General features: G+C 59.9%; 5 protein-coding genes and 1 long non-coding RNA gene across 7 annotated transcripts; 2 read left to right on the plus strand and 4 right to left on the minus strand.

The window, feature by feature from the left end:
- Window positions 1-117: 117 nt before the first annotated feature.
- Window positions 118-2,519, minus strand: LOC136102155 (membrane-spanning 4-domains subfamily A member 15-like). Its single transcript, XM_065839029.2, has 6 exons — window positions 2,266-2,519; window positions 1,870-1,989; window positions 1,631-1,687; window positions 1,134-1,289; window positions 350-469; window positions 118-263 (listed from the first exon to the last, which is right to left on the minus strand). The coding sequence occupies exons 1-6, from the start codon at window positions 2,434-2,436 to the stop codon at window positions 255-257; spliced, it is 633 nt and encodes a 210-aa protein (XP_065695101.1). The 5' UTR covers window positions 2,437-2,519; the 3' UTR covers window positions 118-254.
- LOC139828058 (uncharacterized) lies at window positions 1,284-2,700 on the plus strand. Its single transcript, XR_011739224.1, has 2 exons — window positions 1,284-1,787; window positions 1,873-2,700. It is a non-coding gene; the product is annotated as an uncharacterized lncRNA (long non-coding RNA).
- A 4,950-nt stretch (window positions 2,701-7,650) lies between these two features.
- Window positions 7,651-10,230, minus strand: LOC136102156 (membrane-spanning 4-domains subfamily A member 12-like). 2 transcript variants are annotated; one of them, XM_065839031.2, is made up of 6 exons: window positions 10,072-10,230; window positions 9,755-9,874; window positions 9,403-9,459; window positions 9,018-9,149; window positions 8,432-8,538; window positions 7,651-8,350 (listed from the first exon to the last, which is right to left on the minus strand). In XM_065839031.2, the coding sequence occupies exons 1-6, from the start codon at window positions 10,159-10,161 to the stop codon at window positions 8,341-8,343; spliced, it is 516 nt and encodes a 171-aa protein (XP_065695103.1). In that variant the 5' UTR covers window positions 10,162-10,230; the 3' UTR covers window positions 7,651-8,340. The 2 variants fall into 2 exon arrangements, with proteins under 2 accessions (XP_065695103.1, XP_065695102.1); XM_065839030.2 differs by having other exon boundaries at window positions 8,432-8,545.
- A 1,715-nt stretch (window positions 10,231-11,945) lies between these two features.
- LOC136102120 (zona pellucida sperm-binding protein 3-like) lies at window positions 11,946-14,490 on the minus strand. The gene is made up of 9 exons (XM_065838975.1): window positions 14,421-14,490; window positions 13,976-14,148; window positions 13,473-13,585; window positions 13,251-13,354; window positions 12,984-13,155; window positions 12,793-12,904; window positions 12,494-12,674; window positions 12,252-12,416; window positions 11,946-12,163 (listed from the first exon to the last, which is right to left on the minus strand). The coding sequence occupies exons 1-9, from the start codon at window positions 14,488-14,490 to the stop codon at window positions 11,946-11,948; spliced, it is 1,308 nt and encodes a 435-aa protein (XP_065695047.1).
- A 952-nt stretch (window positions 14,491-15,442) lies between these two features.
- LOC136102118 (cobalamin binding intrinsic factor-like) lies at window positions 15,443-17,479 on the plus strand. Its single transcript, XM_065838973.2, has 9 exons — window positions 15,443-15,515; window positions 15,615-15,794; window positions 15,882-16,025; window positions 16,114-16,257; window positions 16,327-16,502; window positions 16,585-16,864; window positions 16,956-17,100; window positions 17,201-17,319; window positions 17,399-17,479. Exons 1-9 carry the CDS (start codon window positions 15,446-15,448, stop codon window positions 17,458-17,460), a joined length of 1,320 nt encoding a protein of 439 aa, XP_065695045.1. The 5' UTR covers window positions 15,443-15,445; the 3' UTR covers window positions 17,461-17,479.
- A 1,241-nt stretch (window positions 17,480-18,720) lies between these two features.
- On the minus strand, window positions 18,721-20,747 carry LOC136101831 (cobalamin binding intrinsic factor-like). The gene is made up of 9 exons (XM_065838314.1): window positions 20,678-20,747; window positions 20,370-20,546; window positions 20,130-20,273; window positions 19,896-20,039; window positions 19,651-19,826; window positions 19,337-19,568; window positions 19,098-19,236; window positions 18,906-19,024; window positions 18,721-18,827 (listed from the first exon to the last, which is right to left on the minus strand). Exons 1-9 carry the CDS (start codon window positions 20,745-20,747, stop codon window positions 18,721-18,723), a joined length of 1,308 nt encoding a protein of 435 aa, XP_065694386.1.
- Window positions 20,748-21,498: the final 751 nt, after the last annotated feature.

Raw genomic sequence — 21,498 nt, forward strand, 5'->3', positions numbered from 1 at the left:
TACCGGTGCCCGTTATCCCGTTGCGACCGCGGCTTGTGCCCGGTGCCCTCCACTCCTCCCTACGCCCACCCGGTGCGGCGCCCGTGGGGGAGCCCCGGAGAGACGCGAGGCCTGAGCTGGGGGGAGAGGCCTTTATTGGGGGCCACGCAGGGGAGTTGGACCAGGCCTGGGCGCACCGGGGGGGTCTCGGTCTCCGGTTCCACCGTGTGCGTGCGGTGGCTCTGAGCAGGACACGGCCGCGGGCTCGGGCCTGGCTACATTGCCTGGGGGAGCAAAAAGAGGGGAAAAACCCCAATTTTGGGGTGATGCAGAGGGACCCCCCCAGCCCACCCGCCCATCGCCCCCTCACCATGCGCGTGTAGTTGTGCTGCTGGATGGCGGCGCAGCCGAACGCCAGGACCGCCACGGCCGCACAGAACTCCAGGAGGCTGAGGAGGACGAAGGTGGAGTCCAGCCCGTTCCTCAGCATCTGCCGGGAGGAGAGGAGGAGGCACAGGGTCACAGAACGTCAGGGGCTGAAGGGACCTGGAAAGCTCATCCAGTGCAATCCCCCCATGGAGCAGGAACACCCAGCTGAGGTTCCACGGGAAGGGGTCCAGGCGGGTTTGAATGTCTGCAGAGAAGGAGACTCCACAACCTCCCTGGGCAGCCTGGGCCAGGCTCTGACACCCTCACCATGAAGAAGTTTCTTCTCAAATTTAAGTGGAACCTACTGTGTTCCAGTTTGCACCCATTGCCCCTCATCTTGTCACTGGTTGTCACCGAGAGGAGCCTGGCTCCATCCTCCTGACACTCCCCCTTTCCATATTGATCCCCATGAATGAGTCCCCCCTCAGTCTCCTCTTCTCCAGCTCCAGAGCCCCAGCTCCCTCAGCCTTTCCTCACACGGGAGATGCTCCACTCCCTTCAGCATCTTGGTGGCTGCGCTGGACTCTCTCCAGCAGTTCCCTGTCCCTCTGGAGCTGAGGGGCCACAACTGGACACAATATTCCAGGTGTGGTCTCCCCAGGGCAGAGCAGAGGGGAAGGAAGAAGAAACGACCCACGGATCCCACTTGCTGCCAGTGTCCCTTGTCCCCTTCCCCTGACCATGTCCCCGCAGTGGCACAAGGCTCAGGGACCAGGAGTTTCCACCTTGTTCTCCAGGTTGAAGCACCACTCGGGTTTCGGCTGATATGGCAGCATCTTGTCACAGCCGGGGACGTTGCGGCTGATGGCCGTGGCATGGAGGAGCATGGCCACCAGCGTGCTGAGGGCGATGACCACATTGACGACACAGCAGGTCTTCACCTGGGCAGGGTGTCACCTCGTGTCACATCAGCCACCAGCGGTTCCATCATTTCTGCTGGGAGCCATGTGGGTGACAGCGTGACACCCACCCCAACCCCTACGAGGTGTCACAGACATGGGGAGAAGCCACCTGGGGCAGCCACCCTCTGTGACACCTTTTGTTCCCATCACCCGCGAGTGGCTCCACTGGGTCCCAAGTGTCTTGTGGAGACCCTGAAGCATGAAGGTTTGTTGGATGGGGGGGACCCGGGCACCTCCAAAGGGTAAGACAGGTCTTAGGTGGGAAGGAAAGGGACAGAAGTGGCAGAAGCAATGGGGGATTGTGTTGTCCCCCCGCTTACCAGCAAAATGTTATCTCGTTTTTCACTTTCCACCAGCAAAGAGCCTGAGACCAGGAGCTGCTCAGAAAACAGAAGAAGGGGGTCAGCAGCGAGACACCCATCCCAGCACCCTCCTGGTGTTTGGGGCTGCCTGGAGGGGACAGCCAGAACATGTGGGGTAAGAGGACACCCTGGTGATGAGAGGATCTGGTACCCAATGGGACAGTGAGGGGGTGACGGCCAGGAATGTCCCCACTCACCAGGAGCCCGAGCCAGAAGAAGATGCCGCTGGCCACGGGCAGGGACGGGCTCCGGTGCTCCGCCAGCGTCAGGATGATCCCGAAACAGATGTGGATGATCCCGCTGAAGACGTGGATGATCTGGGGGAAGGACGAGCGAGAAGGGCCCCCCCTGTCTGGATGTCACCATTGCTGTTGGCCATGTCCCACCCCGATGTCACCATCACACCGCGGTGACGGGAAGGGACCTGGGACAACTGGCACTGGGCACAGCAGCACGAGCTGGTCCCAGACATCCCATCTTCCCCAGGAGAACCCCAGAACCACCCGCCAAGGAGAACCTCAAACAGGACAATCCCCGATCCCCATTTAGTCCCCGAGGTGCCCCGTCCCCCCACAGGGGACCCCACATCTCACCCCCAGCACTTTGGGCTGAGCTCTGCGGAAGCCCCGGACCCGAAACGACGTCCCGGCGGGCGCGGGGGGCTGGGAGCCGGCGGCCAGCTGTGCCGCGCGGGGATCGCTGGCCGGGATCACCTCGGTGATGATCCTCACGCCGCCCGACTCGGTCACCGCCGTGGCTGCCATAGCGGCCCCTCCGCTCCCCGAGTGTCCCCGGGAGGTGGTGGCCGGCAGGGACGCGATCCCGCCGCCCTTTGCTCCTTTGATGGAAATCTCGTCAGGCTCCTCTTGCTCAACGAGGGATTTTTGCCAACGGAGGGGAGAGAGTTTGGGAAACACCCCGTGAGGGGTTGGGCGCTTGTACCTCAAGATGGGGAATAAAAGGAGGAAAACAGGACGCGACACAAATATTATGAACCCTGCTGGTCTATAAAGGTCTCAAGAAAACTATTTTATTGCCTTTTTTATTATCTTTGGGATTCTCTTTCCTGTGCAAGTGCCTGGATCCCATGGATCTGTCCCCAGTGGGGACATCCCCCCCACAGGAGCGAGACCGAGGGAGGTGACAGCACGGTTTGGGGTGACAGCCCGGCGTGGGGTGCCGAACCGAGCCGCAGTGGTTTCCGATAGGAAATGAGAGCTCAGCCTGGGAACGGAGCCACCGCACATGGCCTGGAGCCCCCTGGGGCCCCTCCGACCCCTGCCAGAAAACGGCCGTTTCCTTCGTGGCCGCTGTCCCCATCTGCTCACCAGGGTTTGGGGTTCTCCATGGGGACCCCCCGGACACCCAAGGGGCACGGGGTGGGATGTTGTGGGTGCTGGTGCCGTCCCCACTCATCCTCATCCTCCTCTGTGGGACTTGGGTCCCCTCCTGTGGGTCCCCCCAGTTTCTGGGCTGGAGAAGGGGACAAGGGACAAAGGGGACAAGTTTGACAACCTGGACACAGGAGGTGGCTTGGGGAGGTGGCTCTGGGTTTTTTTCCTCCCTTGGGTGCATCAAATGTCTGACCAGTGGTTTTTTTGGTGGAAAAAGGATATTTCGGTCCAGGGTCCTGGTATCTCTGAGCGTGGCCACTGCAGATGTCACCAGGATTCGGGACCTGTCCCCATCGCAGCTCCAGGCTGGTCCCAACTGAGCATTTTAGGAGTAGGTTTGGGCATCGCCTTTTCCCTTCCTGCGGCCCTAGAGGGAGCTGAGACACCTGGTTTTGGGGACAAACCTCCCCCAGAGCCGGGAGGAGGCTGAACCCCGACACCTTTCCATCTTCCATTTCTCATCACCGCATCCCTCGTTCCACCCCCATGGGGTGACGAACGCTTGAGCGCTGTGGCAACATCGAGATCCCCTCTTTAGACAAGAAACAGGTTTATGTTCCCAGCCAAAACGGCCCTTTACAGACGGATTTTCCTCCCAAATCCGCCTATTTTGGGTTCCTGAACCATTCCCGAAGCCGCAGCTTTTCAGGCAGAAGCAGCCGTGGCCACGGCCGGGTCGTGGGAGCAGAAACCCCCTTTCTGAGTGAGGTATCCGTGAAACACCCCCCCTTCTCTCCTCTAAATGGAGGCAGGGCCAGCTGGGGGTGGCAGGAGCCCAAGGCAGGTTGTTATCGTTTATTTTGGAAGCAGATGCCAGAGGAGCTGAAGCTTTTAAGCAGACGCGGGGAAGTGGCAAAGCTGGAGCCGTCCGGCCCTTTGTTTGCAGGAGTTCTTGGCTTCGCTGATATAAACAACACGTTCCTTGGGGTTTTATTTCTTCTTTAGGTTGAGTTTTGCTCTCCCAACAATGAGATTTTTATCAATATTGCTGGTTTTGCTTTTAAATCCCCAGGAGCCGCTCGGATGAAATTTCTACCCCACCAGCGCGATTTTTGGCACGAATCCCCCAATGGGTGCGGATTCACACAGCGGTGGCACCAGCAAAAGTGTCCCTTGTCCCTTAGGATGTCGCAGGATGGATGGGGGAAGCCTGGCGGGGTGTTCAGGTTCATGGGCGTTCAGCAACCCCCCCCCAAATCCCTTCCCACCAGCACAGGACAAGTTTATGAGCCTGGTGGAACCAAAAAGTCCTTTTCCAACCCCAAAAAAGCCCCTTTTTTTTCCCCAAAGAAAATAGAAATGGTTCTTAGAGCGAGTTGTGCTTCCTGTGGAAAGGAAAACAACTTTATATCCCCATAAAAACACCCCAAAGTCAACATTGTGCTTTGCCTCCACATGTTTCTGGTTCTCACAGGGCTCTCACCGCGCTGGTTCCAGAATGAGAAAAAACACGGTTTTTAGGGGTTTTTATGTTAAAAAGCAGCTGCGTTTTCCCTGTGCTGTGCGGTGGGGAACCCCTGGGACAGACGGCTCTTGGTGAACCCCCCTAAAGGCTTTTTGGGGGGGGGTTTATACTGGTTTTGGGGGGCACAAAGGTGACAAAAGTGTCCCCAGGCATTGTCCGCAGCCCCTCTCCCGTCCCTGTCACCTCCTGTCCCCATGCATTGTCCGCAGCCCCTCTCCGATCCCTGTCACCTCCTGTCCCCAGGCATTGTCCGCAGCCCCTCTCCCGTCCCTGTCACCTCCTGTCCCCAGGCATTGTCCGCAGCCCCTCTCCGGTCACTGTCACCTGCTGTCCCCAACCCTGAGCGGTGCCCGCTCCCCCACAGGAGGTTTCAGGGCTGCGTAGAAATACACATATAGAAAATAAACCTATTTCCACAGAGGCTTAAAACACCCGATTCCCGCATTTCCTGGGAAAACTGCACCCAACGGAGCGGCAGAAAACCCTGAAATCCAGGAGAGAGAGCACTTGGGTTTGAATAGCGAGGGGCTCCGGGTTTAAAGACTGAGGAGATCTGGGTTTAAAGATTGAGGAGCTTTGAGTTCAAAACTTGAGGAGCTTTGGGTTTAAAGGTTTGGAGGTTCTGGGTTCAAAAATTGAGGGGTTCTGGGTTTAAAGACTGTGGAGCTTTGGGTTTAAAGATTGAGGGGCTCTGGGTTTGAAGGTTTAGAAGCTTCAAGTTTAAAAACTGAAGGGCGCTGGATTTAAAGGTTTAAAGAACGAGGAGTTTGGGGTTCAAAGATTAAGGAGCTTTGGGTTTAAAGTTGTGGGGTTCTCGGTTTAAAAATTGAGGAGGTTTGGGTTTGAAAATTAAGGGACTCTGGGTTTAAAGACTGGGAAATTCTGGGTTTAAAGATTGAGGGGTTCTGGGTCTAAAGATTGAGGGGCTCCAGGTTTAAAGATTGAAGGGATCTGGGTTTAAAGATTGAGGAGCTTTGGGTGTAAAGATTGAGGGGCTCTGGGTTTAAAAGTTGAGGAGCTTGGGGTTTTAAAATAGTGGGGCTCTGGGTTTAAAGGTTTGGAGGCTCTGGGTTCAAAAATTGAGGGGTTCTGGGTTCAAAGACTGTGGAGCTTTGGGTTTAAAGATTGAGAGGCTCTGGGTTTAAAAATTGGGGGCTTTGGGTTTAAAGGTTTAGGAGCTCCAGGTTTAAAAACTGAAGGGCTCTGGATTTAAAGGTTCTAGGTTTAAAGACTGAGGAGCTTTGGGTTTAAAACTTGTGGGGTTCTGGGTTTAAAAATTGAGGGGGTTTGGGTTTAAAAATTGAGGGGCTCTGGGTTGAAAGACTGGGAAATTCTAAGTTGAAATATGGAGGGGTTCTGGGTCTAAAGATTGAGGGGCTCTAGGTTTAAAGATTGAAGGGATCTGGGTTTAAAGATTGAGGAGCTTTGGATGTAAGAATTGAGGAGCTTTGGGTGTAAAGATTGAGGGGCTCTGGGTTTAAAAACTGAGGAGCTTTGGGTTTAAAGCTTGTGGGGTTCTCGATTTAAAAATTGAGGAGGTTTGGGTTTGAAAATTGAGGGGCTCTGGGTTTAAAGACTGGGAAATTCTGGGTTTAAAGATTGAGGGGTTCTGGGTCTAAAGATTGAGGGGCTCCAGGTGTAAAGATTGAAGAGATCTGGGTTTAAAGATTGAGGAGTTCTTTTGTGTAAAGATTGAGGGGCTCTGGGTTTAAAAGTTGAGGAGCTTGGGGTTTAAAAGTAGTGGGGCTCTGGGTTTAAAGGTTTGGAGGTTCTGGGTTAAAAAACTGAGGGGCTCCAGGTTTAAAGATCAAGGAGCTTTAGATTCAAAGCTTAAGTGGCTCTGGGTTATCGCCATCCTAACGCCCCATTTCCCAGGAAGGGACATTTTACAGCCACAACAGGGATGCTCTGAGACCGATGCTGGGAGAGGATGAGCCAGGAGGGAACCCCCCAGAGGGACCCACCAGCCTGGATTTGGGGTGTCAGGGCTCCATGGTGGCCCCTCCAGGGCTGGAGAACCCCCCGTCTGCCTTGGAGATGCAGGGCAGCGTGGAGCCATAATGGGCCGTGAACTTGGGGTGAGCGGAAAGAGCCTGTTCATCCCGCTCCCCCCAATCTCCGGGGCTTTTTCTACCCAACCGCCTCATTATTTTTTCAGAGCCGGGACCAGAAATAACTGTCAGCGAGTGAATAATCCATGAGGCTCTGGCTGAGCAGCCCGAGCGCCGGCAGGGCAGGGCGGGGGCTGTGGGAACGGGAAAAATAGCGTAATAATAAAGAAATCAAAAATAAACTAAAGAAAATAAAGAAAACACTAAAAACACAAGCAAGCAAAACACACACGCACATTAATTTGGCCCAAAACTAAAGAGGTGGTTCCAACAGGCATGCCCTGCGCTGGGGCCCAGAGGTGACATTTGGGGGTGGATACTGTCCCCAAATGATGGTGGGGGAGCAAAATCAGCCAGAGACCCCCCCCTTAGGGTACCGATAGCTCACCAGATGCTCTCACCCCTCTGAAAAATCAGCACCGGGTTCTCCTTTCTCATCTCCATCCCAAACTCTCAAGCTGCTCTGTAAATAACCTGCTGGATGCTCATCACCGCCCTTACTCCTCATTAGCTCCTCAAACATCCCCCCCAATGTGGGGTAATTAATGATGGGAGTCAGTAACGAGCTTGTCAAACCTCTCTGCTGGTTAAAAATGGGCCGAGAGCTCTTTGGGCTCAATTCCCCCCCCCTCCCCCGAAATAAGTGATTTTTGAGGGGTCGCTGCACGGGTGAGCGCTCATCGTGCCCCCCCGGCTCTGTCCCCGTCACGTGGGGACCAGGGACCGTGTGTCACCCGTGTCCCTGCGTCACCCCAAGGAGCAGCCCCAGCCTGGGGACAACTCCTGGGCTGGTGTCATCATCATTGTCACCGTCATTGCCGCCGGCTGCCCAGCTGCTCCAGCAGCGCTATATATAGCCAGATGTGCTCTGATGTGTATAGGGGAGGATTAGGGGGGTAGGTGGGACCAGGTGAGGGTGACGGACATCAGAGACCCCTGGATGGGACGGACAGTGGCTCTGCACAGTGGTTTTCAGCTCCCAGACCCCCCAAACGAGGAGACACAGGCTTGGGCAGAGCGTTTCTTTGGAAGATAATTCAAGCTGGGGGGGTAGGAGCCGAGGTAGATGCTCCAGCTGCCCCCACACATCGGGGGCTCTATGGGGTGTCTGCAACATGGCCACCAGATCCCGAGAAGCCCTTGAACCCCCAAATGAACAAACCCCAGCAGACAACCGGGGATTTATGGGCAGAAACACCCCACGAAGCATCCCCTGCAGAAATCCCTTCTCCAAAGCAGCCGGCAGGCAGAGCCCCGCTTTGAGACACAGCAGATGGGCAGGGAGGGGGCAAATTTGGGGTGTTTGCTGGCTTTTTGGCGGGGTACCAGCATGTCCCAGCCTGCAGCGTGGCGGGAGGAGGATGCTGCAGCCCTGGGGATGGTTTGGGGAGGGTAGAAGCAGGACTCTGTACCCAAATCCTCGGGGCCAGCACCTGGTGAGATTTTGGGGATCCAAAGAAACCCAAGAGCTGCTGCTTTTTGGGGGGGGTCAGGGCTGGGGGGGGCCATGCTTTCCCGGGGTGGGAGGCACTGGTGGCAATGGGAGAAGGTCTGACATGCTGCTGGGAACCAGCCCGGCCACGGCTCCGCTTTAACTGGGCTGCTCTTTGGGGTCGTAGATCACCTCGGTGTAGCTGGGCGGCTGCGGCAGCTCGGTCAGCGGCACTGCCAGGTCGCCCTGGGTGGCACTGGGGACGATCAGCATGGCCTGGGGGACAGCAGGGGGTTGGGATAGTGCTGGGGGGGGGTCCGGTTGGGGCTCAGCCCCTTCACGCCCCCCTTGCCCTACCTCGTTAGAGCTGAGGCGGGTGGCCCGGCACCAGAAGTTGGCGGTGGCCACAGCGATGCAGAACTCCAGGATGGTGAAGATGAGCAAGACGATGGAGATGCCGTTCCCTGCGAGCTCCAGGGGGGAGAAAAACAAACCACAAAACATCAGCAGCAGCACAGGAGGAGGAAACCCCACAGGACGGGACCCCCCTCACATTTTGGAGCAAGGATTTGGGGGTTCACCTCCTCCCACAAGTCCTAAGCGCTGCAGCCCCGGTTTTGGGGGAGCCGGGGTCTTGCCCAGACCCCCCCACCTCGCCGTTTTTATGGCTTATAGAGAGAAACGGGCATTTCCAGGGTGTGAGTCATCTCCCGACGTACCAGCCTAAAATAGGTCAAGCGCACGGCACCGCAGCGGCGGACGGGCCCAGGTTGGGGTGTCACTGGCCATGGGGTCCCTGATCCCCGGGGGTGATGGGGCTGAACCCCACAAAGCCTCCTTGTCCCCTTGGAGGGCTCAAGGGGAGGGAAAACAGCCCTTGGTGGGGATGGAGAAGGGGCCGGGGGCGGTCCCAGGGGCTGGGGGGGGCTGTACCCCCGCTTACCAGAACCAGGTAGCTGTAGTAGTCGAGGCCGGAGCGGTAGAGCCCGTTGAGGTTGAGGTCTACGATGAAGGCGACGATGCCCAGCAGAGCGAAGATGGCGCTGATGACGTTCATGGTCTGGCTGCCCTTCACCTGCGGGCGCCCAGAGGTTTTGGGGACAATGGCAGACCCCAAAACCCATGGGGACACCCCCCCAGGAAACCAGGCACAGGTCACAGCTCAGGCTGCCCTCAGGGTCTTTTTCCTTCTCTCTTTCCCATTGCTCATTGACAGAAATAACCCCAGCGTGAGCTTCACATTTGGGTTTGCTCTGATGGGTTTTACCCAGGGATGAGCTGCCCCCTCCCGCTCACCCCCCCTGCAGCGTCCCCCCCGGGACACTCACCGCGCACTCCGTGGGGCTCTTCTCCGCCCCGATGGACAGGCAGCCGGAGATGATGAACTGTGCCAGGAGAGACGGGGACAATCAGCTGCCACCAAGGTCACCCTGAGCCCCCCAAGACCCCACCCACATCAACAACCTTCCCACAACTTTTAGGGGCACGGTGACCCCCACTTTGTGCATTGTCAGTCCTGGAGTTTTAAGGCTGCTGGACCAGAACCCGCTATCCTTGGGAGCTGTGGGACACCCGTGGGCATCCCCCACTGTGGGCATCTTTCCCCAGTGGGCATCCCCCTTCGTGGACATCCCCCCCGTGGGTATCCCACCCCGTTGGACACCCCCCCGTGCCACGCACCGACACGCCGCCCAGGAAGGGAATCTCGCCGATGACGAAGACAGAGGTGTAGACTTTGGTGAGCGTGGTGAGGATGATGCCGAAGCCGATGTGCATGAAGCCCGTCATGATCTGGATGGTCTAGGGGTGGGACAGGGTGACATTTCCCCCGCCCCGCCCTGGGGATGGGGTTGTCCCTGTCCCCCCGTTGCTCCAGGGCCTGTCCGGGGGGGGCAGAAATCCCCAGGGAAGGGGCAGAACCCCCCGGGGAAGGGGCAGGGGGGGATTTTCCAGGGGTACCAGCTCCTCCCAAGCCATCCCCCCGAAAAACAACTCACCCCCATCACTCGGTTCTTGCCCTTGGGCAGCGTCTCGGCCGTGTACATGACAGCGCGGCTGCCCAGCCGCAGGTTCCCCATCCCCTGCATGGAGGTGGCGGGGGGCAGCGGGACCCCCCGCCCGCCCCGGCCCCCGGAGCTGCCCCGCTCGGTCCCCGCGGGGCCGCCCCCGCCCCACCCCGCCCCACCCCGCCCCTACGGCCTCCCATTGGCTCCGCGCGGCTGACGTCAGAGCCTGCAGCATCCTCGGGCCGCCGCCCAGCCCATGGGTGGCCCCGCGACCCACGGCTGGACCCCCAGACCCACGGGTGTCCCCACGACTCACGTGTATCCCAACGGGTGGACCCCAAGACTCATGTATGTCCCCATGACCCACGGGTGGACCCCACGACTCATGCATGTCCCCATGACTCATGCACGTCCCCAGGATCCACGGGTGCACCCACAACTCACGTGTGTCCCCACGGGTGGACCCCAAGGCTCACGCATGTCCTCATGACCCACGGGTGTCCCCATGACTCATGCATGTCTCCACAACTCATGCATGTCCCCACAACCCATGGGTGTCCTCATGACCCCCAGGTGGACCACACAACACATGCATGTCCCCTATGACCCACGGGTGTCCCCACAACTCACACCTATCCCAATGGGTGGACCCCAAGACTCACACATGTCCCCACAACCCACAGGTGTCCCCATGACCCATGGGTGGACCCCACAACTCATGCATGTCCCCCATGACCCACAGCTAGACCCCATGACCCATGGGTGGACTCAAAACCCCACGGTTGTACCCGCAACCCACAGCTAGACCCCACAACCCACTGGTGTCCCCAAGGCACACTGGTCCCCATAACCCACAGGTGTCCCCTTGACTCATGCATATCCTCATGACCCACAGGTGGAACCCCCTCCCAAGCTCTGCCCACTCACCCGTGGCCAAGGGACACAGATGGAAAAGGGGGTGCCAAGGGGCAAGAAGAGCAGCCCCCACACCCCCAAACCCACCCCAACCATGGCTGCAGCCCCATGGGGAGAGGAAAGTGGGGTACAACCCTCAAAGAGACACCCCAACTGCACAGGGGGGCTGCTCAGTGTTGCCCCCCCATTCAGAGAAGGGGCCCAGGGCCCTGTGGCCCCACGGGGAGGATGCTCAGACCCCCACCCACAGCAAAGTGGGGGAGGAAGTGGGGTGTCAGGGGGGGCAGCACTGCCCCAATACACAGACTCTGCCCCCCCCGGCCTGTTTACAGCAGCTCAGAGGAGAATAAAAACGAAACAAAAAAAAAGAAAAGAAATTAAAAGCCTCTCTGCAGCGAGTTCCTGGAAAAAAGATCCATCAGAGGCCATTAGGCACAAAGGCCTCCTCCCTGCACAGGAGCGGGGACACGTGAGGGAGGGGGTGCCCCATTCCCATGACCATTGTGCCTTGCTGTCCCCCCACCTACCCCCCCTGCAGCCTCCACAGCTCCCTGGCCCCACAACAAGCCCCCCAACCCCATAGCAACCCCCCCAGAGCTCCCCAGGCCATCTCTGCCTCAACCCCCCCAGCTTTTTTCTTATAAAATCCTTTATAAGTGGGGGGGAAGATGCTCACACAACCCTCATGGGGACCCCCACCCTCACAGCCACATCTTGGAGGATCCCCCCACATCGTGGGGACCAGACCCCCATGCCCCCCCTTCCCCAGACAGGGATTGTCCCCGGCTGCAGGAGGTGACAGGCAGAGGGGACCCAAAGCAAGTCCTGGTGTCATCATCCCCCATCCCACTGCGGTGGCCTCACACCCGGGGGGGTGCATGGTCTCCCCAAACCCCCACAGACCTGGCACAGCCTTTTCTGCCTCAGGTTTATTTCTAAAACCAGGATTTTCACACCATGGCAGGGACCAGAGGAGCAGGGGGCGTCCCTGGGGCTGTGGGGGCCATGGCCACAGCTCGGGGCTCCCCGGGGGCTGCTTCGGGAGCCCCCCCCAGCCGGTTTTGGCTCCGGTGTCGCTGCACAGAGCAGTAGCAGCCGGCCATGCCCACGGTGGCAAGGATGGAGCACATGGCCACCATGGCCAGCGTGGGGCCAGGGACAGCTGGTCCTGTGGGGTCAGACAGGGGTGAGGGGGACAGCAGGGTCACCCCAACCACCCCCAGCCCCAGGGGACACACACACACGCACACACTCACCTGGGTCCCTCTTCTCCCCCCGCACCACGGGGACCGAGGGGTGGCCAGGGGGTGCGGTGCTGGGTGCCGGTGCCGTGGGGACACTCGAGGGGACAGGGGACAAGCTGGGCAGGGCCGAGAGCAGCCCCAGGGGACCCAGCTGGACGGTGGCTTCACCAAGGAGCCCTGCGAGGAGACACTGGTCAGGCACTGCTGTCACCCGCAGGGCTCTTGGGTGTCACCAAGGTCGGGGGGGGTCTCACCTCGGCCACCAGCCCCCCGCCGCTGTCGCCGGTCCCTGCAGCCCCCCGGGGAGTCACAGCAGGAGCAGTCGGCCCCATCAGGGGAGCGCCAGGCGGCTGCTGTGCCATTGTAGAAGCAGGCTTTGCCAAAAGTGTCCCCGGTCCCCTGTGCCACAGCCTTCAGGTGACAGCGGAGGTGGATCTGCGGGGACAAACAGCCTCCTGCCACCTCCTCTGAGCTGGTCACCCGCAGCCACCCCATCCCCACATCAGCAGGTGTGGGGGGGGTCACCCCGCACACCCAGGCCCTCGGCACGGACCTGGCTGCTGGAAGCATTGAGGAAGAGGAAGGTGTCCAGCTGGAAGCGGAGGGAACCGTCACCGCGCCGGGGGAGGAAGCGGGAGCGGCCAAACTGCCCGTCCAGCAGGCACCTGCGGGGTGACACGGGATTGTCACCCCGCTGGGGACAACCACGCTCTTTCCTCCGCTGTCCCCAGCCCTGGCGCTCACCCGTTGTCACCGATGACCTTGAACTTGAGCTGTGTCACTACACTGGGGCTGGCCACGCACTCATCCACAAAAACCCTGAGGGACACAGGGGGAATGGGGCTCACCGACGCCTCGATGTTGATGATGTCCCCCAGGGAATAGGTGGCCTGGTGCTGGCGGGAGGACCAGGTACCTGGGGGACACATTGGGGACATCATCCCAGAGCCCCAGCCAGGCTGAGGGGACCCCCACACAGGGGAATGGGTGGGTTTGGGGTCCCCCACTCACTGTCGTACGCGTCCAGGGCGAAGCGCAGGCGTCTCCGGTGAGCGGCGGTGGAGCCAAAGGGGACCCAGGTGGGTTGGACACCCCCGGATGAAACACTGCCCGTCCTGCAGAGCATCCTTGAGTGGGGTGACACCCCTCCCTGCCATGTGCCCCCCACGGACCCAGCACCGAGGGGTCCCATGGTGGGTGGCACCCAGAGGGCTCCACGGGGCACCCACGTACCTGGGGTAGTAGCAGTGGATGGGGAGGGTGAAGGGTCCGGCACGAGCCACGGCCCCCCTGAGCATGGGGCGGTAACAGAGGACATTGCTGTAGTGGATTCTGTCTGGGAGGAGCTGGGGGGGGACATAGGGCTGGAGGTGTCACCTGGCTCCAAGCAGGTGTCACCTCCCTGTCCCCAGCACCCAGAAAGCTCCTTGTGACATGGCAAGAGCTGGTGTCACTTCACCAGTACCAACCCCACTCACTTTAATCAGTGCCCCCACTCTAGTATGAAGGTGGGACCCTCCCCATGGGGACAGCAGGACCTGGGGGGTCCACCCTGAGGCTCCCCCAACACACGGGTTTGGTGACAATGGTGGCACCGGCACCCGCATGGTTTCCTCCCCTCACCACAGGAGTTTCGGCAGCCACAGCCAAGGACATCCCAGCATTGTCCCTCCCCTGTGGGACGCCCTACAGCCCCCCAAGGGGGACACCCCACATTGTCACCCCTGCCTCCTCACCTCCAGGGTGGTCCCGCAACCCCCGAGTGGGTGCTCCAGCTGGTACTGGTCCCCATCAGTGCTGGTCACCCCACAACTGTGTCCCAGCGTCAGCTCCCCATCGGTCACTGGGGTCCCCAGGAGGCTGGATGGCACCGTCACCGAGAGCCACGCGTGGCCACATGTCACTGAGACTGGTGGGGGGAGGAGAGGGAGCCTGAGCCAGCTCGCCGGGGACTCCCAGGCTCCCCCCAGCACCAGCGTCTCCCAAAATCCCCCCATTTTAGCATTTACAGCTTTAGGGACAGAGAAGGAGGTGGCACTGGGAGGTCGAGCCACTTCATGCTGTCACCCCAGAGCACTGATGTGACCTCTGAAGGGTCCCAATGGGGACACGGGGAAGGTGCAGGAGCCACCCCAGGGCTCCCTCACTCCAAATCCTGCCCCCCATTCCCGAACTCCTTACCCCAGGCATCCCGTGCCCAGGCTGCAGTGACAAAAAAGAGCAGAAAGCACCTTCCCTCAAGAGCCTTCATCATGCAGGGGGAGGAAGAGAAGGGGCTGCCTCCCCCATGGCTTTAACACCTGGGCCAGGGTCATCACCCACCCCCTCGCACCCACCTGGGGCTCGTCTCCTCCTCCCAGGGCCAGAACAAGAGCCTCTGTCCCTATTCTTGTCCCAGCTCTGCTCTTGGTCCCTGTCCCTGCCTGGGGGGTGACGGAGAAGCTGGGGGGGATGTCAATCTTTGGCCATGTGACACCCTCCTCTCCCCAAAACCAGGCTGGTCCATGCACACAGGGTGACAAGCGTGTCCTTGGGGCACCCTCCCACTCAGAGCCTCTGGGGAAACTGAGGCACAGCCAGGCAGATCCCTCTGCAGGGCTCTTGTCCCCCCACAGAGCCACCAGCACCTCCCAGTTTGGCATCAACCGCAGGGTCTGGTTTCCAGTCAGCTGCAGCCCTGTTCCCACCACCCCTTTGAGCTGCGTCCAGCTGGTTTGTCACCCTGTCCCTGCTCATCTCGCAGCCGTGGGATGGGGGTCAGAAGGACGCTGAGAAACAGGCTCCAAAACCTTCCTAAAATCCTGAAAAAAACACCACCCGCCACCTTCCCGTGACCCCAGAGGTGGGCGACCTTCCCACACCAGGATATCGAACCAGTTCAACGGGACTTTCCCTGTTAATCCCCACCAGTGATGGCTTTATTCTTTAAATTCTTTCCACCACCGCCCTGGGTGACCTCCTCACTCCTTTGTTCCTGGCACTGAGGTGACACTAACGGGGCTGGAGTTTCCTGGAACTTACGAGCCTATTTTTTTGTGTGTGTGTGTTGGTCTGGATACACCAGCGGCGCTTGGCAGTGCCGGGGTGGCTCCGGGAGGGTCAATAACCAGAGAAGGGCACCAGGTAAAGCTAAAAGCAGAGGGGACAAGTGAAGAAACCAGTGTCCACGGGATTTTGGTAGCCTGAGTGGCCCTGAGGACACAAGGATGCTCAACGTGGCTTTTGGCATTGGGGTCCTGCTGGCCCTGGCCGGTGGCATGGCTGTACAGGGCTGTGGTGAGTGCCAGCCCTCCTGCAGAGGGACAGCTGTCCCCACACAGAGGGGACACCCCCAGTGACCTCCCGGTGTGGGGTGTCCATCCTCTCTCCTCCCAGTTGCCCCACAGCAACTGGTCTCGGAGCTGGCGCAGCGCATGGACGACTTGATCAAGGCGGAGGGGACGCCGAACCCCAGTGTCCTGCTGGCCTTGAACTTGGCCGGGGCCACGGGCAGTAACACCCGCAAGTGGCTGCTGCAGGAGGTCGAGGAGGAAGCTGTGACCAGAGCCCAAAGAGGTAGGATGGGTGGGGGGTGCGCCCCTCTTGCAGCACCCCCGGTTCTCCCTGGTTCCTGGCGTGCCGGCTGCTCTCTTGTCCCCACAGACATGACATCAGGGGAGGTGGCTTTGTCCGTGCTGTCCCTGCTCTCCTCCTGCCGGGACCCCCGGAACGTCCAGGCGCTGGGACTGACCGTCGACCTGGTCCAGGTCCTGCAGCAGAAAATGGACGAGGAGATGGCCATGCTGGGTATGGCGGGAGGCGGCGGGGTGTCCGGGGAGGTGTCCCCAACGCCAGTCCCTTGTCCCCACCTCACTCACTGCTCTTGGCTTTGCAGAGGAGGAGGGGATCCCCAAAACCACGCTGTACAGTGTCAGCCTGAGCGCCCTGGCCCTGTGCCTGACCGGGGCAGGTGGCTACCAAGGGGCATCCGTGATCCTGGCCAAGCAGGTGCTGAGCCCCGACAGCCACCTCTCTGTGGGTAAGGGACCCCTCCGGCCCTGCCGTGTCCCCTCTCTGCCACCTTGGCAGTGACACCAGCATCCCGCAGACACCTGTGCCATGGCGGCGCTGGCCATGACGTGCACATACGGACAGACGGACCTGCAGGACCTGCAGGAGCTGCTGTGGGAAGCGCTATCGGCCGTGGCCAACAGCTTCCTCGATGAGCAGGAGGAGGGGGACGGTGTCATCGGGAACATTTACAGCACGGGGCTGGCCATGCAGGTACGGGGTGACAGGCTGTGCCACCGCAGCCGCCTGGTCCTGCTCCTGGGGCTGCTGGTGCCACCTCCTGTCCCCTCCACAGGCGCTGGTGGCCACAGGCGAGTTTTACGCCCCGCGGGTGTGGGACTGCACCCAAGCCTTGGCTGCGGTGTCCCGCCATGACTACAGCCTGCCCATGGCCATCGCCCAGGTCCTGCCCGCGCTGGTGGGCAGGTCCTACCTGGACACGGCTGACCTGGACTGCACCACCAGGATGTCCCCAAATCTACAGTCAACCCTGTCCCCAAAGCTACAGCCGTCCCCGTCCCCAAAGCTACAGCCATCCCTGTCCCCTAAGCTGGGTACAGCCGCGGTTCACAGAGGTACAGCTGCCCCTCAGACCCCGTGGGGACGATGTTTGCAGACCCCCATGACGTTGTGGCAGGTGCCCACCCTGCCCCTCTCCCCTCCCAGCAGCCACCATCACGGTTCACTACTCCATCAGCAACACGCTGCAGGGAAGATACTTCAGCTACACCACCGCGGTGCAGGTCCCAGACGGCTCCGTGCTGCTCCAGGTGCTGCAGGCAGCACAGGAAAAGGAACCCGACATCTTTAGGTGATGGAGGGTGGCTTGGGGTTTTTTTGGGGTTTATCGCATCCCCCAACCTTTATCGCATCCCCCAACCCATCCCTGAGCCCACCCGTGTCCCTGGCAGCTTCCAGACAGAGCAGACATCCTGGGGGCCCATGGTGATCTCCATCCACGGGCTGGCTGCTGACCAGAACAGAAAGACCTACTGGCAGTTCCTGAGCAGTGGGGTCGCCCTCGAGGAAGGTGGGGAGCTGGGGTAGGGAGTACGGGGGCCATGATGGAGGCCATGGTACCCCAACCTCACCTCATCCCTCCACCGCAGGGGTTGGCACCTACAAGCCACAGGACGAGGAGCACATCCAGGCCGTCTTCAGCACCTACTGAAGCCACCGAGGGACCACCATGGAGTCAATAAAGAGCCATTTGTAGCACAAACCTCTGTGTATGTGCGTGTGTGTCTGGGCTGGCTCCTTGGGAGGTGTTTAAAATACACAGGGATGAGACTCTTAAGGACATGGGTTAGTGACAGTGCTGGGTTAACGGTTGGAATCAATCTTGAGGGTCTTTTCCACCCAAGACGGTTCTGCAGGAACATGGCACAGCACAGGGGAGGGGGCAGCAGTGGGGCAGTTTTGTGCCCCTTACACCAAGAAAGGCTTTGAGGTGCTGGAGCGAGTTGAGAGAAGGGAACGGAGCTGGGGAAGGGGCTGGAGCACAAGTGTGATGGGAGCGGCTGAGGAACCTGGGGGGTTCAGCTGGAGAACAGGAGCTGAGGGGAGACAGGGACACAAAGAAACGGCCTCAAGTTGCACCAGGGGAGGTTGAGGTTGGATCTGGGGAACAATTTCTTCCCCAAAGGGCTGTGGGGCATTGGAACAGGCTGCCCAGGGCAGTGCTGGAGTCACCATCCCTGGAGGGTTGGACAGACGGACATCAGGTTCTCAGGGACATGGGTGGTTTAATGGTTGGACTCCATGACCTTGAGGGGCTTTTCCAACCAAAAGGATTCTATGGTTGTAAGGTCAGATGTGACTCCAGTGATCTCTCTCCCTCTTGCTCTCCCTGACACTGCTCAACCTCGTCACCTCCTCCGGGAGCTCCGTCACTCACAGGGGGAGCTCTGCTCCCTGGGCACAGCACCCGTAGCTGTGTCCCTGCTGACACGTGCTACGGCTCTCCGAGCAGGGCACATCCTGCCGCTGCACACCTGGCTTCCAGGTGTCGCTATGAGTTCTGGGAGAGCAGAGCCCAGCAGAATCGCCTCCCATAGTGTCCCTCCACAACGTCACCCCCAGCCCCCAACTCTGTGACAGGCAGGGGTCCCCACCAGGCAGGACCCCCCGAGTCCCCATGTCCCATTGAGGCCTTTGACAAGACCTTCCACCAAGAGAAGGGCACAACCCAAGGCTTGCCCCCACCCCTGCTGAGGCCTCATCCCCACCAAGGGGTCTGGACCCTGTGTTGTAATCTCACAGAATAATTTTGATTGGAAAAGATCCTCAGGATCATCCAGTCCAACCATTCCCCCACCCCTGGCACTACCCCATGTCCCTGAGAACCTCATCTCTGCCTGTTCAACCCTTCCTGAGGTGCTGCAGCCTCAGACACACACACACACACACACACACACACACAGAGGTTTGTCTACAAATAGGTCTTTATTCCCTCCATGGTGGTCTCTCCTTTGATTCCGTAGGTGGTGAAGTTGGCCTGGATGTGCTCTCCATTCCGCGGCTTGTAGGTGCCAACCCCTGCGGTGGAGGGATGAGGTGAGGTTGGGGTACCACGCACCCCATCATGGCCCCCTGTGTCCCCCCCCAGCTGCCCACCTTCCTGGAGGGGGACCCCACCGCTCAGGAACTGCCAGTAGGTCCTTCTGTTCGGGTCAGCAGCCAGCCCGTGGATGGAGACCACCATGGGGCCCCAGGACGTCGGCTTCGTCTGGAAGCTGCTGGGGACACGGTTGGGCTCAGGGATGGGTTGGGGGATGCCATAAACCCCCCAAACCCTCCAGTTGTCACCTAAAGATGTCAGGTTTCTCCTTCTGTGCTGTCTCCAGCACCTTAAGCAGCACAGATCCGGCCGGGACATTCACCGAGATGTTGTGTTCGAAGTATCTTCCCTGCAGCATGTTGGTGATGGTGTAGTTAACCGTGATGTCTGTTTGGAGGGGAGAGGGGCAGGGTGGGCACCAGCCACGGTGCCACTGGGCACACAGGTCCAGGAGCATTGTCCCCACAGGGTCTGGGGTCAGCCCTACCTCTGTGAACCGCAACTGTACCCAGCTCTGGGGACAGGGATGGCTCTAGGTTTGGGGACATACCGGTGGTACAGTTCAGATCAGCCACGTCCAGGTAGGTCTTGCCCACCAGCGCAGGCAGGACCTGGGCGATGGCCATGGACTGGTTGTAGTCATGCTTGAACACCACGTCGCAGGCTTGGGCAGAGTTCCACTTCCGCGGGGCGTAAAACTCCTGAGTCGACTCCAGCGCCTGTGGAGGGGACAGGAGGTGGCACCAGCAGCCCCGAGAACAGGACCGAGCAGCTGTGGTGGCACAGCCTGTCACCCTGTACCTGCAGGGCCAGCCCCATGCTGTAAATGTTCCCGATCATGCCGTCATTCTTCTCTTGCTCATCGAGGAAGCCGTTGGTCACATTGTGCAGTGCTCTCCACAGCAGCTCCCGTACGTCCTGCAGGTCCGTCTGTCTGTACGTGCACGTCATGGCCAGCGCCGCCATGGCACGGGTGTCTGCGGGATCACAGTGTCACCACCAAGGTGGCAGAGAGGGGACACGGTGGGGCCAGAGGGGTCCCTTACCCACTAAGAGCTGGTCACCAAGTCTCAGCACCTGCTTGGCCAGGACCACAGATGCCACTCGGTAGCCTCCTGCCCTGGCCAGGCACAAGGCCAGGGCGTCCAGGCTGACACTGTACAGGGTGGTTATGGGGATCCCGTCTGTGACTGCAAAGCCAAGTGTGGTGAGCTGAGGGGTGAGCAGGGTGGGGGACACCTCCCTGGACACCCCAAGCCCTCCCTCCCGTCCCCTCATACTCAGCTTGGCCACCTCCTCATCTGTTTTCTGCTGCAGGATCTGGACCAGGTCGATGGTCTTTCCAAAGGCTCGGACGTGCCGGGGGTCCTGGCAGGAGGAGAGGAGGGACAGCACGTACAGAGCCACCTTGCCCGACGTCATGTCTGTGGGGACAAGAGAGCAGCCAGGGTGTGGGGGGGCCAGGAACTCGAGAGAACTGGTGGTGTCATGTCGGGGTAGAAGCCCCCTCCCCTCCCTACCTTCTTGGGCTCTTTTCACAGCCTCTTCCTTTATCTTCTGGAGCAGCTGCTTGGTGTAATTCCCGGTGTCCCTAACCAAGTTCAAGGCCAGCAGAATGCTGGGGTTTGGCGTCTCACTCCCCTTGGCCGGGTGCTCCATGCGCTGCACCAGCTTGGAGACCAGTTCCTGTGAGGCGTCTGGGAGGAGAGACGGGACAGACATCCCACTGTCACTCGCAACGGGAGGTCACTGGAGGTGTCCCCTCCACACAGCCCCTCGCAGAGCCACCCGTCCCCCCTCAGTCCCTCCCCAGAGGGCTGGCACTCACTGCAGCCCTTTGCGGCCGTGCTGCCAGCCAGGGCCAGCAGGACCCCGATGCCGAAAGCCACGCTGAGCATCCTCATGTCCTCAGGTCTGTTCCGGCCACCAAAGTCCTGTGGGCACTGCATTCTCCGTGTGTCCTCTCTGCTTTTACATTTTCTCGGTGCCCATCTCTTATTTACCCATCTGCCACACTCCGCCCCCTGACTGTAGTCAACCCGAATAATTTGAAGACCAAAAGCCATCACCAGCGTGAGTTAATGAGGGAAATGTCCCGTTGAACTGGTTTGATATCCTGCTGCGGGAAGGGCACCCAGCTCCAGGATGACGGGAAAGTGGTGGGTGGTGTTTATGGATTTGAGGAAGGTTTTGGAGCCTGTTCCTCAGTGTCCTTCTGGATGAGGCGCGCAGCTGTGGGATGAGCAGGAATGGGGTCCCAAACCGGTTGGATGCGGCTCAAAGGGGTGGTGGGAACGGGGCTGCAGCTGACTGGAAACCAGTCCCTGCAGTTGATGCCAAACTGGGAGGTGCTGGTGGCTCTGTGGGGGGACAAGAGCCCTGCAGAGGGATCTGCCTGGCTGTGCCTCAGTTTCCCCAGAGGCTCTGAGTGGGAGGGTGCCCCAAGGACACGCTTGTTACCCTGTGTGCAGCAACCAGCCTGGTCTTAGGGTGAGAAGGGCAGAATATGACCAGAGGTTGACTGCCCCCAGCTTCTCCATCACCCCCCAGGCAGGGACAGGGACCAGGAGCAGGGCTGGGACAAGGACAGGGACAGGGGCTCTTGTTCTGGCCCTGGGAGGAGGAGACGAGCCCCAGGTGGGTGCGAGG

This window comes from Patagioenas fasciata, chromosome 5 (genome assembly GCF_037038585.1).
Source record: "Patagioenas fasciata isolate bPatFas1 chromosome 5, bPatFas1.hap1, whole genome shotgun sequence".
Lineage (NCBI taxonomy): Eukaryota > Metazoa > Chordata > Aves > Columbiformes > Columbidae > Patagioenas > Patagioenas fasciata.

Bases quoted from the DNA above. Each gene is read 5' to 3' on its own strand.
- LOC136101831 (XM_065838314.1), bottom strand. From the start codon at position 20,747: ATGCTCAGCGTGGCTTTCGGCATCGGGGTCCTGCTGGCCCTGGCTGGC. The intron at 20,274-20,369 runs GTAGGGAGGGGA...TTGTCCCCACAG, and splicing joins TGTGAAAAGAGCCCAAGAAG to ACATGACGTCGGGCAAGGTG. The intron at 19,025-19,097 runs GTGACAACTGGA...TGTCCCCAGCAG, and splicing joins GAGAAACCTGACATCTTTAG to CTTCCAGACGAAGCCGACGT.
- LOC136102118 (XM_065838973.2), top strand. From the start codon at position 15,446: ATGCTCAACGTGGCTTTTGGCATTGGGGTCCTGCTGGCCCTGGCCGGT. The intron at 15,516-15,614 runs GTGAGTGCCAGC...CTCTCCTCCCAG, and splicing joins CATGGCTGTACAGGGCTGTG to TTGCCCCACAGCAACTGGTC. The intron at 16,258-16,326 runs GTAAGGGACCCC...AGCATCCCGCAG, and splicing joins CGACAGCCACCTCTCTGTGG to ACACCTGTGCCATGGCGGCG.
- LOC136102155 (XM_065839029.2), bottom strand. From the start codon at position 2,436: ATGGCAGCCACGGCGGTGACCGAGTCGGGCGGCGTGAGGATCATCACC. The intron at 1,688-1,869 runs GTGAGTGGGGAC...TTTTCTGAGCAG, and splicing joins TCTTCTGGCTCGGGCTCCTG to CTCCTGGTCTCAGGCTCTTT. The intron at 1,290-1,630 runs GTAAGCGGGGGG...CACCCTGCCCAG, and splicing joins AACGAGATAACATTTTGCTG to GTGAAGACCTGCTGTGTCGT.
- LOC136102156 (XM_065839030.2), bottom strand. From the start codon at position 10,161: ATGCAGGGGATGGGGAACCTGCGGCTGGGCAGCCGCGCTGTCATGTAC. The intron at 9,875-10,071 runs GTGAGTTGTTTT...TCCCACCCCTAG, and splicing joins GCAAGAACCGAGTGATGGGG to ACCATCCAGATCATGACGGG. The intron at 9,150-9,402 runs GTGAGTGTCCCG...GGGCGCCCGCAG, and splicing joins AGAGCCCCACGGAGTGCGCG to GTGAAGGGCAGCCAGACCAT.
- LOC136102120 (XM_065838975.1), bottom strand. From the start codon at position 14,490: ATGAAGGCTCTTGAGGGAAGGTGCTTTCTGCTCTTTTTTGTCACTGCA. The intron at 13,355-13,472 runs GTACGTGGGTGC...GATGCTCTGCAG, and splicing joins ATCCACTGCTACTACCCCAG to GACGGGCAGTGTTTCATCCG. The intron at 12,905-12,983 runs GTGAGCGCCAGG...GTCACCCCGCAG, and splicing joins AAGGTCATCGGTGACAACGG to GTGCCTGCTGGACGGGCAGT.